Below are 18,934 nucleotides of genomic sequence, written 5' to 3' on the forward strand. Positions count from 1 at the left end.
TATTATACTTAGGACAATATGAGTCCTTTAGTTGATACTGATAAAAATAAATGGAGAACAATGCAAATTAAAAACACAGGAAAAAAAAAACAGGTGATAAAAGAAGTAGCTGAAAGTCTAATAAGAAGTGGATTACTGACATAGTATTAAAGTATCCTCCAGAAGTTTTTACAAAGAGAGAAATACTAACTTTTCAGTGGAGAAATGTGGTAGAAATGCCTTAATTAAGTGATCTAAGTTAAAACATAGTTATTACGTAGGACACACTGACATGGCTTCTGATAATATGTGAAATGAACATAGGATATCTTTTGGGATATTTCATTCAAAAAATGCACAACCTGAATCTATAGAAAATACAGAATGCAAATTGAGTAGCATTAAGTGACTTCATTCTTTAAAATGGTCAAGACAAAGAAACACAAAAAAGATACAAGGAAACTTCAGGTGAAAGAAAGCTACTTGTAGTATATGAGCCACAGTTTTATCCTGGACTTGCAGAAAAGAAAGCATAAAGTGATGACATTATTGGTACAATTCATTAAGTTTCTAAATACACTATGAATCTGAGAGCAGTCTTGTTGGAGTCTTAAAACCTGGTAAATATACTGTGGTTATGAAAGATGTTATATGGTTGATCCTTGAACAACACAAAGTTAGGGGCCTTGACACCCCACAAAGTCAGAAAATCCGTGTATAACTTTTGACTTCCTCAGAATTTAATTACTAATAGCATGCTGTTGACTGGAAAGTATTAATGACAACCAAAACAGCTGATTAACACATATTTTATCTATTATACATATTATATACTATATTACAATCAAGTAAGCTAGAGGAAAGAAATGTCACTGAGAGTATTGTAGGGAAGAAAATACCTCTACTGTTCATTAAGTGGCAGTGCATCACCCTGAAGGCCTTCATCCTGTCTGCACATTGAGCAGGCTCAGGACAAGGAGGAAGAGGAAGGGTTGGTCTTGCTGTCTCAGAGGTGTCAGATGAGGAAGAATTGGAATGTGATACAGAAAAGGCAGGTACACACTGTAACTTTAGGGAAATATTATTTCTGTCTGATGTTTTTGCTTTGTCGTGTCTCAAAAAATGTTTATATACAACAGGGGTCCCCGACCCCTAGGCGGAGGACCATGATTGGTCCCTGGCCTGTTAGGAACTGGGCCACACAGCAGGAGGTGAATGGCAGGTGATGGAGCATTAGCGCCTGAGGCCTGCCTCCTGTCAAATCAATGGTAGCGTTAGATTCTGATAGGAGCAGGAACCCTATTGTAAACTGCACATGAGAGCTATCTAGGTTGAGTGCTCATTGCACCTGATACCTGATAATCTTAGGTGGAACAGTTTCATCCCAAAATCATCCCAACCCCTGTCTGTGGAAAAATTTCTTCCAAGAAACTTGTCCCTGGTGCTAAAAAGGTTGGGGACTGCTCCAATACAGTACCAATCGATCCTACACCATTTGCTGTAATTTCAGTACCTATATATAATATGGAAGTCCATGTCATAGAAGAAGTCAAAAGCAGTCTTGAGTAATCAGAATCCTCTGCCAGCTTGTTTAATGTCAGTTTGTTTTCTGTCAGTGCTTCTACTACTTCCTCATTGTCTGCCACTGGTTCAGAAGCATTCATTTCCACTAAGTTGTCCTTTGTTAATTCTTCGGGTGTATTGTCTATTAGCTTTTGAATTTCTCCAAGAATCATATCATGAAACCGTTAACCCATGTATGGTTTCTGCTGTTTGCATGATCTCTTTCATGATTACCTGGATGAGCTCTGTTGTAAATCCTGTGAAGTCATGCACAACATCTGGACATAGTTTTGCATGTGTTGTTTCCAGCCTGATGGGTTTCATCACCTTTTCTGTTACAGTGATGGCATCTTCAGTGGTGTAATCCTTACACACTTTCATGATGTTCTTTCTGTTAGGGTTCTGTTAGACAGCATTGACAGTCCTTTCTAGGGAGTACTATATGTAATGAGCCTTAAAGTTCCTATGACTTCCTGATCTAGAGGCTGAATTAGAGACGTGTTTGGGGGCAAGCAGACCACATTGATGCCTTTGGCCAGAGGCTCTGTCTAGTATCAAAAGAACGTTAAAAGGCAACCAATTACTGTCAGGATACTTCCTGACTTCAGGGACAAAGCTTTGATGGAACCAACCCAGAGAAAGCGTTCTAGTTGTCAAGCCTTCTTGTTGTGCAACCACAAGACTGGCAGCTGATGTTTATTTTTTCGTTTCAAGGTGGTGGGTTAGCACTTTATATTAAAAGAGCCATCCTGATCATTAGCCTGATTACATTTACAGTTAGCGTAGTCTTTCCTGCCTTAAATCTTAGTAGTTGCCTGTTTCTTACTAACAAATGTCCTCTGTGCCTTTTTTCTTTCCTTCCAGAGTAGGGCACTTTCATCTGCATTAAAAGCCTGTTGAGGCAGATACTTTTCTCCTCAACAATTTTACGAATGTCATCTGGGAACTCACCTGCTGCCTTTTGCTTGGCAAAAGCTGCTTCTCTTGTTATCTTGATATTTTTAAAGATAAACTGCTTTCTGAAGTTATCACATCATCCTAAGCTGGCAATTCTCCAGTTTCAAATCCTTCACCTTTTTTGCTGGGTCTGACCCGCAGACTCTTGCCAAGCGACTGGTGAAAAAAATGTATGCAGACACAGGTTTTTTTTTGCCTGGGCGCAGCTAGGGGACTGAGCCACTCACAGACACCAAGGAGGGTACTATAAAGAGTCACAGCAGTTGCAGCCCCGACAAGTGGGCATTTATTTAGTACAGATTTAATGACAAAGGCTTTTGAGTCAACACAACTTGTGGGTAATTACCCGTAGAGAGCAGTCCTGCACACTGGATGATTAAAGGCTAAGTTCTGAGGCCTAAGTAAACTTAACTTGCCTAGATCAATTCCTTTACAGTTCCTTGTTATCTACCTTTTACTCTGAGGCTCTGGATAAGATAATTGGCTGCCTTCAACCAAATTATCTTTCAAAGCTTTGCAAAACCTCGTAGCCTTCCAAGAACGTTTGCATCTTCTCCTATAATTTCTCCCACCACCCTGACCAAACTCCTACCCCTTTTGCTTTAATTTGTCATAATGACTTTGATTTTTCCCATTATATTAGTCTATAAGTGTGCCTTTTTTATAGCAGTCTTGCTCAAAAAAAGTGCATTTTTCAATACAAAATTGAAGATATTTCCCAAAAGTACAGTTTGTTCCTACTGGCATAGATGCAATGACAGCTTCATGAAGTGTGTTTGTGTATGTGTGTGTGTGTGTGTTTGTTTACAGTCATCCTTATGCTGAATTAATTTATCGTGAAATGGGGGGCAGTCATGGTTGCAGACCTCAGTCTACAATGCATATCAGCCAATTCAGCTTTTTCTTGTGATGTCATGATTTTCACTGTTTTGGGGGGAGCACATCATTTGGGTCCTGTGGTGTCATTCATTGTTTCTATTATTGCACTAAACACAAAAAATACATGAGAACTGCAAGAGACTAATTTTTTTTTTTTTTTTGAGACAAAGTCTCACTCTGTCACTTAAGCTGGAGTGCAGTGGTGTGATCTCACCTCATTGCAATGTCTACCATCTGGGTTCAAGTGTTTCCTGCGTCAGTCTTCTGAGTATCTAGGATTACAGGCATGCGGCACCACTCCCAGCTAATTATTGTACTTTTAGTAGAGACGAGGTTTCACCACATTGGTCAGGCTGGTCTCAGACTCCTAACCTTGTGATCCTCCCTCCTCAGCCTCCCAAAGTGCTGAGATTATGGGATTATAGGCGTAATCCACCACGCCCAGCCAAGAGAGTACTTTTTTTTGTTGTTGTTGTTACCATGGTACATAATTTACTGAAGAGACTTAATTGCTCACTCAGGAGTTTAGAATCACACAGCGTTTAGAATCACACAGCATTTTAAGTGGATACTCGCAACACTGGTGCTCACTGAAATAAACATATTTTAAGTATTCATGACATTTAATTTTTTCTTAAAAAAAAATTATTTTTTTTTGAGACTGAGTCTCATTGTCACCCAAGCTGGAGTGCAGTGGCACCATATTGGCTCACTGCAGTGTTTGTCTCCTGGGTTCAAGCAGTTCTCCTGACTCAGCCTCCCAAGTAGCTGAAATTAGGCACCCACCACCACACCCAGCTAATTTTTATATTTTTAATAGAGATGGGGTTTCACTGTGTTGACCAGGCTTGTCTGGAACTCCTAACCTCAGGTGGTCCATCTGCCTTGGCCTCCCAAAGCACTGAGATTACAGGCATGAGCCACCGTACTCAGCCTTTTCTAATTTTTTTTTCAATATTTCTAAGCTATGTTGTCCATCTGTTTTCTTTAAACGTCACAAATTTTCTAAAAATTTTCCAGTACTCATCATTTATTTAAAAAGATCCATAGAATAAATTAATGAGTAGATGAGTGCAGTTCGAACCCATGTTGTTCAGGGGTCAACTGTACTTGTTATTGGGAAATAAACACAACTTTAAGGAATAAAATTAGATGATGTGTCCAGCTTATCTTCAAATGGTTCCTTAAGATGACATATACATATGTAAACAGAGATACCTGTAAAAACAAATAGGCAACATCTAAACAGTTGGTATATCTGGATAAAGAGTTGTTCATGTATTATTTTGCACCTTGTCTATTTTGAAGTTACATTAAAATGTAAACTCATACACATAAACCACCCCCGTGCCACACACTCCCCCTCAAAAAAAAAAAAAAAAAATAGCTTTTAGTTCAAAGGCTGTAGGGGATGAAAAACTACCTCAAGTGCCAGTCTGATGTTTAATCAGATGTTTCAGTGGTCTGAAAAACAAGAAAACTTACATGCAACTGAAAGTCTTTTTATATTGTCTCAGATTTTTAAAGAAAACTCGGGGGTCTGCAATTTGGTGCAACCTGTCAATTTCATGAAAGTAAGTGTGCATTTTTACAACTGTTGGCAGGTGTTCCTGTACATAGAAGTAAAAAGCCAGGAGTCAAAATATGTGAGATTTCTTTCTTTACTAAATAGTGCACATTCTAAATATTGTATTCCATCTTTATGCAAGTCAAGATTTTGCTTCTAATTGAAGTTTCACAGAAAAAACAAATCTTGACATTTTGAAGATTTGGATGTTTTTCCCAATTCCAGTAGGAACTCACACAGTTAACTTTTTTTCTTTTTTTTTTTTTTTTGAGGCGGAGTCTCGCTCTGTCGCCCGGACTGGAGTGCAGTGGCCAGATCTCAGCTCACTGCAAGCTCCGCCTCCTGGGTTTCCGCCATTCTCCTGCCTCAGCCTCCCAAGTAGCTGGGACTACAGGCGCCCGCCACCTCGCCCGGCTAGTTTTTGTGTTTTTAGTAGAGACGGGGTTTCACCGTATTAGCCAGGATGGTCTCGATCTCCTGACCTCGTGATCCGCCCGTCTCGGCCTCCCAAAGTGCTGGGATTACAGGCTTGAGCCACCGCGCCCGGCCAGTTAACATTTTTTTTTTACACCAAGTGTGAACGTTACAAGGTCCAAGAGATGTATACCTGAGAAATACCTGTGTCTGTTGCAAAAGAAAAACAGCATGTTTCTCCATAATACATTTAAAAGTTTCAGAATAAACGTCTTTCATTCCTGACAACACTTGGTATTGGCATGTATTTCAGCTGTCTTTTGTTTAATCTCACAAACTAACTGAGTCATTTTCAGGCATATGGTTTTTATCGTATTCTTCTAATGCTTTCGTTTCATTATTTTACTTTGCTAGGTATTGGGATAAGCCACGTTAGGGTATTTTTCTTTAAAAGCATGGCTTTGTGTTGGAATAAATTAATATTTTAGTTGAGTGTTACTTTTTGAGTAAGAGTGTGTGTGTGTGTGTGTGTGTGTGTGTGTGTGTGTGTGTGTGTGTGTGTTTGAGATGGAGTCTGGCTCTGTCACTCAGGCTGGAGTGCAGTGGAGTGATCTCAGCTCACTGCAACCTCTGATTCCCATGTTCACGTGATTTCCCTGCCTGAGCCTCCTGAGTAGCTGGGACTACAGACATGTACCACCACACCAGGCTAATGTTATGTATTTTAGTAGAGACCATGTTGGCCAGGATGGTCTAGATCTTCTGACCTTGGGATCCCCCCACCTCTGCCTAGCAAAGTGCTAGGATTCCAGGCATGAGCCACTGCGCCTGGCCAGGACAGTAGCTTTGAACTTAATCTTAGCTGTTTAAAATTTATTTACAGGCGAGGCATGGTGTCTCACGCCTGTAATCCCAGCACTTTGGGAGGCCAAGGCAAGCAGATTACGAGGTCAAAAGATGAAGACCCATCCTGGCCAGCGTGATGAAACCCTGTCTCTACTAAAAATACAAAAATAACTGGGCATGGTGGTATGCGCCTGTGGCCCCAGCTACTGGAGAAACTGAGGCAAGAGAATCACTTGAACCCAGGAGACATAGGTTGCAGTGAGCCAAGATTGTGCCACTGCACTCCAGCCTGGCAACAGAGTGAGACTCCATCTTAAAAAAAAAAAAAAAATTATTTACAAAGTACTGAAAGATTTCCACCCAGTAGATGAAGTTAATAAACTAAATAAAAAACATTTACCAATTTTATATTAAAAAAACAAAGATTTCCGACATAGGTGAGGCCTAGTTTCCAGCACAGGTATTTATAATCATAATGACAAGGTAGGTTTTTCTGAGTATCTGAGACTGTTTGAGCCAGTTCATACGCTGGTGATTGAGATACTCGTGTGATAACTTTATCAAATACAACGACATTTTCTCTCATCTTAATTTTTTTGAGTGAATAAAATAATGGTATTTTTAATGTGGAAATACTTTGCCTACAAAGAAGGAAGGAAATACTTTGCCTAAAAAGAAGGAAAATGGAAACATGATGATATAAAAACATAGGCTGTACTCAGAAATTGCACCAGTGTGTGTAATGAATGAAGGTGGAGTTAGACTAAAAAATATTTTTGATAACATGTTCAGCAGGTTATATTTTTCTTTTGATTGTGTAAAAAGTGATTGTATTTTTGTGGAAATAAAGGGTTTAAATAAACATACCATAATTACAAGTTGCATGTTAATTATTATTAACAGTTAGTGATTATTAACTTAATAATTTCTTTTTATTACCTAAGTCAGTAATGTGGATATACATGTGTATAATTCATAGTTTTGGTTTATTTGCAGATCATGAAGACTATGATCCACAAACAGTGAGGCTTGGAAGTCGATATAGTCATGTCCAAGAAGTTCAAGAACGACTAAACTTCCTTAGGTTTGTTTTAAACAACGAGTGCTATTCTTTTAAGGGACTGCAGTGATAAGGAATGCAATGTTACTCTCTGTTTTTTTTAAACAGGATCTCATTTGGTCATTCAGGCTCAAGTGCAGTGGGGCAATCTAGGCTCACTGAAGCCTCAACCTTTCCAGGCTCTGGTGATCTTCCCATCTCAGCCTCCTGAGTACCTTGTGAATATTTTAACAATATTAGACAAAAGCAACCTCTAACTGTGTATAATAATATTACTTTATGGGACAAGGAAAATTGTCTGTTCTGTAAGCCAAACCTGTGTTCAAACTGAATTTACTGAGTAATACATAGCTTTTAATGACGTGTATTTTTTTATGTATGTATAGGTTGAATAATGAGAGATCTCTTAGAAATAGTTACCATACCATAGTAAGGAAAGTATTTGAATAATAAGTATACTAAGAAAAGTTTCCAGAACTATCAGTGTTTTATAAAATTTATTGAATTCATTATTTTTCTCTATTAATTCTGGGATTAGTTTTCTTTTTACAGAGCATATAATTCTGTTTGCTGTTGAATCATAATTTATGGGACAATATTTGACAAAAAGTCGATTTTTTTTTATTCAGTCGATTCATAACTATTAAGGATTTTACGGTGTGCAAGATTGATCTTGTCTTTATAGATAAAAGTGTTTATACGATTTTAGTTTGCAAAATATTCTAGTGTCAGGTTTTCTGACACTTGTACCTTTTTTTTAACCACACAGGAAAACAATCTGCCTCTTATATTGAATATGTCTTCTAAAGAGAGCCATTGTTTTTGGTAAATGTGTTACTTAGGCTTATTGGACTGGAAAAATTAGTTAGAATTTATTCATTCTATTAGTAAAGTTTAGAATCAGATGATCTTCCAGAGTTCCTATTACAGTACTAAAATTAATCAAAGGGGGAAGCTGTAGGAGCAATGCCACCTGTATATATTTGGCCTTGTGCTAATCACTTTATTCATCATGACAACCTTGTGAGGCAGGTGTTAACTCCCCATGACATTCCATTTGGGGAAAACAAAGTGCTTTGAAATCACACAGCTGGTATATGATAGAGACTACCCATATAGACATTTTTAAAAGTGTCTGCCCTATCACACCAGTGAATTTTCAGACATTTACATTGAAACCTTAGTTTACAAACTGCTGTGTTTCATCTTGCTCAATCTCTTGTTGCTCATTTATAAATTATGATGAGAGAGATTAGGTAGATTTAATCTAGACAGTCCTTTCATGCTCAGCACTCTTACGGAGATACTAACAACCTAAAATTAAGATCCAGGCCAGGCACGGTGGCTCACACCTGTAATTGCAGCACTTTTGGGAGGCCGAGGTGGGCGGATTACCTGAGGTTAGGAGTTTGAGACCAGCCTGGCCAACATGGTGAAACCCCGTCTCTACTAAAAATACAAAAATTAGCTGAGTGTGGTGGCACACATCTGTAATCCTAGCTACTCGGGAGGCTGAGGCAAGAGAATTGCTTGAGCCTGGGAGGCGGAGGTTGCAGTGAGCGGAGATTGTGCCACTACACTCCCAACTGGCCGACAGAGTGAGAGTCTGTCTCAGAAAGAAAAAAAAAAATTAAGATCCAGAAGAAGAAACCTTCTGATATTAAATAAAAACATTACACTCTTTTGGGGAATAAAGCCAGTATCGTTTTGTTAACTGTGAAGTTATTATTCAAGTTAAAATAAACTTATTTTTCCTTTCATCGTTATTCATAGAAATAGTAGAGTAGGTGGGAGAGTGCTAAGAGAAAATAGAAGCCAATCAAAGAGACAGCTTAAAGCAGACTAATCATTGTTTTATTGTAGTGAACTAATAAATGGTGAAACAACTAAAAAGCTTGAGGACATCACTGAGGACACGCTAATGCTTACAGAGATACACATAATTTTAAATTGTAGATTTTTTGTTTAATATGGCTAGTTATGATTGCAGTATTTTCAGAAATGTGAGCAGTTTAAGCAGCTTTACATTCATGGTGATATTTAGTTGTCTCTGAAAGTCATTTAGTGTAATAACCTCATTTTGCAATGATATAATTTAGCAGAGAGCTACATCAGTATTGAGTTTCAGAAGGTGAACGGAAAGTGACGAGAAGTCTTCTTACTTAGGGCACATCACCTAGCAAAGTTGCTGGCATTTTGTAGCTGCCTCATATATATTTGTTAAACAAATGAATACCTGACACATTTTAAATTCCACATATGTGTTCAACAAATTTTTAAACATTTTTAAAGCTGTAATTAAAATATAATTGTGGTGAAATATTATGTTGTGCCTGTCAAAACTTGCTTCGCAGGAAAAAACTATATTGACCCTAATTACTGATTTATGTTTCTCCAAGATTTTTACTGAAGGATGGCCAACTGTGGCTCTGTGCTCCTCAGGCAAAACAAATATGGAAGTGCTTAGCAGAGAATGCAGTTTATCTTTGTGATCGTGAAGCCTGTTTTAAGTGGTATTCCAAGTTAATGGGGGATGAACCAGACTTAGATCCTGATATTAATAAGGACTTCTTTGAAAGTTATGTGCTTCAACTTGATCCTTCCCTTTTAACTGAAAATGGCATGAAATGCTTTGAAAGATTTTTCAAAGCTGTCAATTGTCGAGAAGGGAAACTAATAGCAAAAAGAAGATCCTATATGATGGATGATTTGGAATTAATTGGACTAGACTACCTTTGGAGGGTAAGTGAGCAGTAAGAACTTTCGTTTGTCAACGTTGTACCTGAGGTTACTTTTTAAAAATAATTCAAGTGTCATAATTTTACCTGAGAATTTTATGTATGTATTCTGTTTTGATGCTTGTCCTAGAAATCTAGGTGTGCAAGGGTAGTTGCTCTTCTTCAGCTTTTTATATTTTATTACTGGTGTTTTTCTCTTACCCTGTTGTACTAACTTAGAATCTATCACACTTTTCAGATGTATAGAATTATAGTAGTCTGGGCGCAGTGTCTCATGCCTGTAATCCCAGCACTTTGGGAGGCCAAGGCGGGGGAATCACAAGATCAGGAGATTTCACCGTGGCTAACACAGTAAAACCCCGTCTCTGCTAAACATAGAAAAACAAAATTAGCCGGGCATGGTGGCAGGCACCTGTAGTCCCAGCTCCTTGAGAGGCTGAGGCCAGGAGAATAACATGAACATGGGAGGCAGAGCTTGCAGTGAGCAGAGATCATGCCACTGCACTCCAGCCTGGACACAGAGCGAGCCTCCATCTCAGAAAAAAGAGAAAAGAATTATAGTAACCCTCTACACACTAACTACATTTTTTATTCTCCCGTCCTTTATTCTCTCTTTTTTATATAAGTCTTGAAGTTTATTTATATTTAATGCTGATATGAATGATGGACAGAAGACTATTACTAGGATATGATTATGAATCAATGCCTTTATTGATATTGTTCACTTTGTATATATTTAAATAGCTGGAATAAATGTTGCATGCTTATAAAGCTAACTTTCCTGTATTCATAGTGTAATATATCTTGTTGCCATCTTGAAATACCTAATCTGTTGTGTCACAGCTTATATTTTGGGTTTTATTATTTATTTATTCTGTGGACAAACTTTATGTAAACTGAGAAGTTTGCTATGGTGTTCCATTAAAACCAGTGGTTTTGAAGCTCGTAGTAACTCCTATCAATTAAAAAATTATGCCGGGCGTGGTGGCTCAAGCCTGTAATCCCAGCACTTTGGGAGGCCGAGACGGGCGGATCACGAGGTCAGGAGATCGAGACCATCCTGGCTAACACGGTGAAACCCCGTCTCTACTAAAAATACAAAAACTAGCCGGCGACGTGGCGGGCGCCTGTAGTCCCAGCTACTCGGGAGGCTGAGGCAGGAGAATGGCGTAAACCCAGGAGGCGGAGCTTGCAGTGAGCTGAGATCGGCCACTGCACTCCAGCCTGGGCGACAGAGCGAGACTCCGCCTCAAAAAAAAAAAAAAAAAAAATTATATACAGGTAGTTGAAGTGAGAGAGGAAAGCTTGCATTTCTTTGCTTAGTTTCCCATTATTCATTTCTTTTCTCTCTTCAAACTCCCCAGATTTTCATTCCTGAAATACTCTAAGGTGCACAGATTCTAACTTAGTTTGAAAAACACTGTTTTAGGCCGGGCGCGGTGGCTCAAGCCTGTAATCCCAGCACTTTGGGAGGCCGAGACGGGCAGATCACGGCGTCAGGAGATAGAGACCATCCTGGCTAACACAGTTGAAACCCCGTCTCTACTAAAAAAAAAAAATACAAAAACTAGCCAGGCGAGGTGGCGGGCGCCTGTAGTCCCAGCTACTCGGGAGGCTGAGGCAGGAGAATGGCGGGAACCCGGGAGGCGGGGCTTGCAGTGAGCTGAGATCCGGCCACGGCACTCCAGCCTGGGCGACAGAGCGAGACTCCGTCTCAAAAAAAAAAAAAAAGAAAGAAAAACACTGTTTTATTAAATGATTGGTAAAGATGTACAAAAATTGCTGGGGCCATCAGGATAGCTCTATGTTAAATAGTATTTCTCGCACCTTCTTTTTAGTGTATTTGAATTACCCCTTGAAAACCTGAGAACTTGGCTACCAAGTTGAGGAGTTAAATAATATCACTTCAAGTATTTGTGTCTTTTTCATTCTTAAGCAAACAGCTTTTATTCAGAAAAGTTGTATTTTTAATTAATCATTCATTCTTAAGATCACTGACATTATTTGAGTATCAAAATCAGCTTATCTTTAAATTATTGAAGATTGTATTAAAAAATTAAGGATATGATTTAAATTTAAATACCAAATTAAACTGTATCTTGAATGGTTTTAATACTGTAATATTTTTGGAACCAGGTTGTGATTCTGAGTAGTGACGAGATTGCTAACAGAGCTATAGATCTTCTTAAAGACATATACACAAACCTTGGCCCAAGATTAAAAGTCAATCAGGTGAGAATTGAAGTGCTTAAAAAGATCCACAACAGTTGGGTTAAATTGTTGGGTACTATCTTTTTTAACCTGAAAATAACTAGAAAATAATTTTTTAACTCTTATCAAAAATACTTTTTCAGTATTTAATCCACTTTTCTCCCTTACCCAATGCTAATTAAAGGAATGTTGCTTTGATAATTATCCTTAGGTGATTGAAATAATTTTAAATGTAATATTCGTTATCATCTGTTGAGATGGCCAGAATTTTATCTTAGTTTGGCTTTTTGTCTAGGCATTTGTTTTTGTTTGCCTTTCTGAGAGAGGATCTCACTGTCACCCAGGCTGTAATGCAGTAGTGCAGCCACAGCTCAGCTATAGCCTGGAACTCGCAGGCTCAAGCTATCCTCCCACCTCCAATTATAGGTGCACACCACCACACCCAGCTAATTTTTTTTTTCATTGTTGTTACAGATGAGACCTCACTGTGCTGCCAGACACTTAGCGTCTAACTCCTGGGCCCATGCTATCTTCCCTCTTTGGCCTCCCAAAGTGTTGGGATTACAGGCATGAGCCACATGTGCCTGACTGGACATTCACTTTTTTTTTTTGAGATGGAGTTTCACTCTTGTTGCCCAGATGAGAGTACAGTGGTGGGATCTCACCTCTCTGAACCTCCGCCTCCCGAGTTCAAGCGATTCTCCTGCCTCAGCCCTCTGAGTAGCTGGGATAACAGGTGCCTGCCACAACACTCAGCTAATTTTGTATTTTTTTAGTAGAGACTGGTTTCACCATGTTGGTGAGGCTGATCTTGAACGTCTGACCTCAGGTGATCCACCTGCCTCGGCTTCCTGAAGAGCTGGGATCACAGGCGTGAGCTACTGTGCCCGGCCGACATTCACTTTTTAAAAACAAAATTGGTTTATACTTGCTAGTTTTCATGTAATCAGTTTCCTTTTGAGGAAACTTGTGGTTTATTACTGGGTAAATATTACTATGATTGAGTTACCTTTAAATTGACATTTTACTGCTTTTGATTAGATTGATGTCACATTTCATTTTTAAGTTTGTAAACAACTTGGATTATCTGTATTTGACCCATTATTTATAGGTGGTTATCCATGAAGACTTCATTCAGTCTTGCTTTGATCGTTTAAAAGCGTCGTATGATACACTGTGTGTTTTGGATGGTGACAAAAACAGTATTAATTGTGCAAGACAAGAAGCCATTCGAATGGTTAGAGTATTAACTGTTTTAAAAGAGTACATTAATGAATGTGACAGTGATTATCACAAGGAAAGAATGATTCTACCTATGTCCAGGTTTGTGTGAGGTAGATCGCTAGTGTTAATTTATAATTGTTTGATATTTTCTTAGAAAGTTACTTAGGAAAGTAATAATAAGTTAAAAGGAAAGTGGGGAATGTTTTCATTTCTGAATTCCAATATTCTTGCCTTTAAAAACAACTATATCTTACTTTGAAAAAAGTAGATTTTTTTGATAGGTATGTTTTTATTTTGATTTATATTTTGATAAGGTATTTCACTCATTAGTTAACAGTATCTTCTTTATTTTTCTAAGTTGTTATTCATTAAGTGTGATACACTTACTTTGCATTGGATGATTTTTTTATTTGAACGTTCTTTAAAATTAAGAACTGCTTATTCAGCCAGTATGAGAAGGAATATTTTTAAATGGTGTTTGCTAAAATTTCTTTAAATTTAAAAACTAATTACCATAAAATAACCAGATGATAGAATAGTCAGATATTAATATAATCACAAATTATATACAAATTCTATAGCATGTGATATGAATAATCATATAACTAAATAATGTAAGTATAACTAAAGTCAGTTACTTATTAACAATTTTAATGGCAATTCCAGTTTGGGGAAAGTTTACAGAATGAGCACAATCACATTTTTTGAAAGTCTGATTCCACTTTTTTAACTGAAAAAGTATAAAATTATTTTTTAATGCTGTTTTTTATTTTGCATCTTATCTATCAGAAGATAATAAAATAAGCAAGATTATACCAAGATAAATATTTTGGGGTACATTTTGACAGAAACATGCATTTTAGCATTTTTGTTTATATGTTCAAGCCAAAACTCCTATTCCGTGTTTGAAAATTGTCTTAGTGAGTTGAGTTTTGTGGCATGAAAATAACTGAAGCATTACTCATGTATGTTATGATCTAAGTAGGAAGCTTTCTTTCAATCTCCATAGAGATAAGATTAACAACAGAATTTGATTATTGCATTTCCAAGATTGTGATGTTTGTTCACTGTTTAAAAGAAGCATCATGTTCTAAAGATCCTAAAAACAAAATAAGTTGTTTTAACTATCATCTTCTGACTTAATAAGAAACTGCTAAATTTTCAGGGTTTTTGTTGTTGTTGTTTTGTTTTTTTTTAGCAGTCTGCTTAATATCATAGCAGTTTTTTCTGTTTTTAAAATTCTTTTTATTTACTTATTTATTTTTCAGAGCATTTCGTGGCAAACACCTGTCTCTTATAGTTCGGTTTCCAAACCAGAGCAGACAGGTTGAAGAGTTGGATATATGGTCTCATACAAATGACACAGTTGGTTCAGTACGGCGCTGTATTGTTAATCATATTAAAGCCAATGTAGCCCATACAAAAATTGAACTCTTTGTGGGTGGTGAGCTGATAGATTCTGAAGATGACAGAAAGCTAATTGGACAATTAAACTTAAAAGATAAATCTGTAAGTAAATACAGCTTTTAAATAAGTCATGAAATTTAATGTTGAGGCTATATTATTATTTAGTAAATGTCTTGGGCATCTAACTATTATGTACAAACTTCTGTGTTGGCATCTAGATTATAATAACCTTGAATAAGACAAATGTCACAGAACTTAAAGGAAATACAATTAAATGGTTATGTTAGTAATTTTTAAGTGTTTTTCTAAAATTAAAGCATAAAGTGTATTTTAACCTTTCAACGTATCTAATTTCCATTAATTCTAGGCATGTTTTCCCTTGTCTTTGCTACTGAACACACTTATTATTTTCAGCTAATTACAGCCAAACTTATACAAATAAATTCCAACATGCCATCAAGTCCTGATAGCTCTTCCGATTCCTCAACTACATCTCCTGGAAACCACTGTAATCATTACAATGATGGTCCCAATCTAGAGGTGGAACGTTGTTTGCCTGGGGTGGTGAGTAATTCTTTATGCAAAATGTGAAGAAATGTGTAGAACAGTTCTTTTTGTGAGGAGCTTCTTGGATTTATAGAGATTCATAAATGGGTCAAAATGTCAATGGTATAGTCAACTGTTAACTTCTGAGTGAATTTCTTAGTTGTAGGAATTTATAATGAAAGTATGTCGGTAGAATTAATCTGTTACAGCTTATGGTATTATATAGCTCTATAAGGTACTGTATTTTCAGTCTTTTAGGACAGTTTTAAAGAAAAATAGGATGTATTATCTATGACTCTTAGAAATATATCTCATATGTAAAGGAACAACAACTTACACCTTTCTTAGCCTTTCCCTCAGCCTCTTAAAAATTATGCCTGCAGTTACACCAGTCACTTCAGCTCAAATCTCATTAGGGAGATTTGAGTCCCTGAAAATTGGATTAGGAGTTTAATTCCTGAGGGAGTGAGGTACCTTTTGTATAATCAGCTTCCGAGTACCATGTGAAACTGTAGTTTACAAAACAATAGGAAAACTGTTGCAGTGAAATTACTCAAAGTATATTAGAAAGCTTAATATGTAATGTATTAAATTTGCATGATGAATCAATGGATTTATCAAAGTGAAAATAGTCATTTGGGTAGTATAAATGGTATATCCAAAAATGTGATTGACCAATAGAAACCTTGTTTGAAGGGTAGAGAGTAAATTTTCATTAACAAAAACCTTTTTGCGGCACAATTTGCAGATAAATATTTTATACATTCTGTATTCTAGATAATGTCAATGCATCCCAGATACATCTCTTTCCTTTGGCAAGTTGCAGACTTAGGTAGCAACCTGAATATGCCACCTCTTAGAGATGGAGCAAGAGTACTTATGAAACTTATGCCACCAGGTAAGAAAATGGTCCATCCCCCTACTCCAGAGAAAGAATGCTCATAACTACATGGCAGATGAAAAAGAAAATTTTAACAAATTCTGTTTGCAAATCCAATATACCTTGTGGAATAGTCTATAATGTTGATCATGTGTGTTTCATGGTATTACTGATGAAAATATTTTCATGGATGGGGAAATACTTAGAGGCATGTAATTTTCATGAAATACTTTTAGAAAACTAATACTTCAGAAAGTCAGGGTTCTTTAAAGGCTTACAGTGAAGAACAGCAGTCTTCTACCTCACCCTTCTGTCAAAACCAAATAGCCCTCAAGTAACTTTCTTTTTTGTTGTTTTCTTTTAAAATTTTTTCTTTTTAAGTTTTTTGGGTATCATAGTTGTATGTATTTATTACAGTACATGTCAATCAATTACCTTCTTTTTTTTTTTTTTTGAGACGGAGTCTTGCTCTGTCACCCAGGCTGTGGCCGGATCTCAGCTCACTGCAAGCTCCGCCTCCCGGTTCACGCCATTCTCCTGCCTCAGCCTCCCAGGTAGCTGGGACTACAGGCGCCGCCACCTCGCCCGGCTAGTTTTTTTGTAGTTTTTAGTAGAGACGGGGTTCACACGTGTTAGCCAGGATGTCTTGATCTCCTGACCTCGCGATCCGCCCGTCTCGGCCTCCCAAAGTGCTAGATTACAGGCTTGAGCCACTGCGCCCGGCAATTACTTTCTTTTAGTTATTTTAAAGCATACAATTAAATTATTGTTGTCTATAGTCACCCTGTTGTGCTGTCAAATACTAGGTCTTTTTTTTTCTTTTTTATTATACTTTTAAGTTCTAGGGTACATGTGCACAATATGCAGGTTTATTATATATGTATACATGTGCCAAGTTGGTGTGCTGCACCCATTAACTCATCATTTACGTTAGGTATATCTCCTAACGCTATCCCTCCCCACTTCCCCCACTCCACAACAGGCCGCGGTGTGTGATGTTCCCCTTCCTGTGTCCAAGTGTTCTCATTGTTCAATTCCCACCTATGAGTGAGAACATGTGGTGTTTGGTTTTCTGTTCATGTGATAGTTTCCTGAGAATGATGGTTTCCAGCTGCATCCATATTCCTCAAAGGACATGAACTCATCTTCTTTTATGGCTACATAGTATTACATGGTATATATGTGCCACATTTTCTTAATCCAGTCTGTCACTGATGGACATTTGGGTTGATTCCAAGTCTTTGCTATTGTGAATAGTGCCAGAGTAAACATACATGTGCATGTGTTTTTATAGCAACATGATTTATAATCCTTTGGTTATATACCCAGTAATGGGATGGCTGAGTGAAATGGTTTTTCTGGTTCTAGATCCTTGAGGAATCGCCACACTGCCTTCCACAAGGGTTGAACTAGTTTACAGTCCCACCAACAGTGTAAAAGTGTTCCTGTTTCTCCACATCCTCTCCAGCACCTGTTGTTTCCTGACTTTATTATGATCACCATTCTAACTGGTGTGAAATGGTATCTCATTGTGGTTTTGATTTGCATTTTTCTGATGGCTAGTGATGATGAGCATTTTTTCATGTGTCTTTTGGCTGCATAAATGTCTTCTTTTGAGAAGTGTCTGTTCATATCCTTGCCCACTTTTGATAGGGTTGTGTGTTTTTTTTCCTTGTAATTTGTTTGAGTTCTTTGTAGGTTCTGAATATTAGCCCTTTGTCAATGGGTACATTGCAAAAATTTTCTCCCATTCTGTAGGTGCGTGTTCACTCTGATGGTAGTTTCTTTTGCTGTGCAGAAGCTCTTTAGTTTAATTAGATCCCATTTGTCAATTTTGGCTTTTGCTGCCGTTGCTTTTGGTGTTTTAGACATGAAGTCCTTGCCCATGCCTATGTCCAATGGTACTACCTAGATTTTCTTCTAGGGTTTTTATTGTATTAGGTCTAACATTTAAGTCTCTAGTCCATCTTGAATTAATCTTCGTATAAGGGGTAAGGAAAGGATCCAGTTTCAGCTTTCTACTTATGGCTAGCCAATTTTCACAGCACCATTTATTAATAGGGAATCCTTTCCCCATTTCTTTTTCTGTCAGGTTTGTCAAAGATCAGATGGCTGTAGATGTGTGGTATTATTTCTGAGGACTCTGTTCTGTTCCATTGGTCTATATCTCTGTTTTGGTACCAGTACCATGCTGTTTTGGTTACTGTAGCCTTGCAGTATAGTTGGAAATCAGGTAGCATGATGCTTCCAGCTTTGTCCTTTTGACTTAGGATTGTCTTGGCAATGCGGGCTCTTTTTTGGTTCCATATGAACTTTAAAGTAGTTTTTTCCAATTCTGTGAAGAAACTCATTGGTAGCTTAATGGGGATGGCATAGAATCTATAAATTACCTTGGGCAGTATAGCATTTTCACGATATGGTTCTCCCTATTCATGAGCATGGAATATTCTTCCTTTTGTTGGTGTCCTCTTTTATTTCACTGAGCAGTGGTTTGTAGTTCTCCTTGAAGAGGTCCTTTATATCCCTTTTAAGTTGGATTCCTAGGTATTTTATTCTCTTTGAAGCAAGTGTGAATGAGAGTTCACTTATGATTTGGCTCTCTCTGTTTGTCTGTTACTGGTATATAAGAATGCTAGTGACTTTTGCATTGATTTTGTATCCTG

The 18,934-nt window shown here is 37.5% G+C and overlaps 1 protein-coding gene across 1 annotated transcript in view; it reads left to right on the forward strand.

Moving 5' to 3' along the window:
- LOC117062150 (probable ubiquitin carboxyl-terminal hydrolase FAF-Y) overlaps window positions 1-18,934 on the forward strand; it is a 224,474-nt gene that overhangs the window by 117,252 nt on the left and 88,288 nt on the right. Inside the window, 7 exon segments of the mRNA XM_033175384.1 lie at window positions 7,202-7,289; window positions 9,665-10,007; window positions 12,140-12,235; window positions 13,326-13,537; window positions 14,707-14,947; window positions 15,260-15,409; window positions 16,169-16,289. Of these exon segments, the coding sequence (XP_033031275.1) occupies window positions 7,202-7,289; window positions 9,665-10,007; window positions 12,140-12,235; window positions 13,326-13,537; window positions 14,707-14,947; window positions 15,260-15,409; window positions 16,169-16,289 (1,251 nt within the window).

This window comes from Trachypithecus francoisi, unplaced genomic scaffold (genome assembly GCF_009764315.1).
Source record: "Trachypithecus francoisi isolate TF-2019V2 unplaced genomic scaffold, Tfra_2.0 Contig00131, whole genome shotgun sequence".
In the NCBI taxonomy this organism is placed as follows: Eukaryota; Metazoa; Chordata; class Mammalia; order Primates; family Cercopithecidae; genus Trachypithecus; species Trachypithecus francoisi.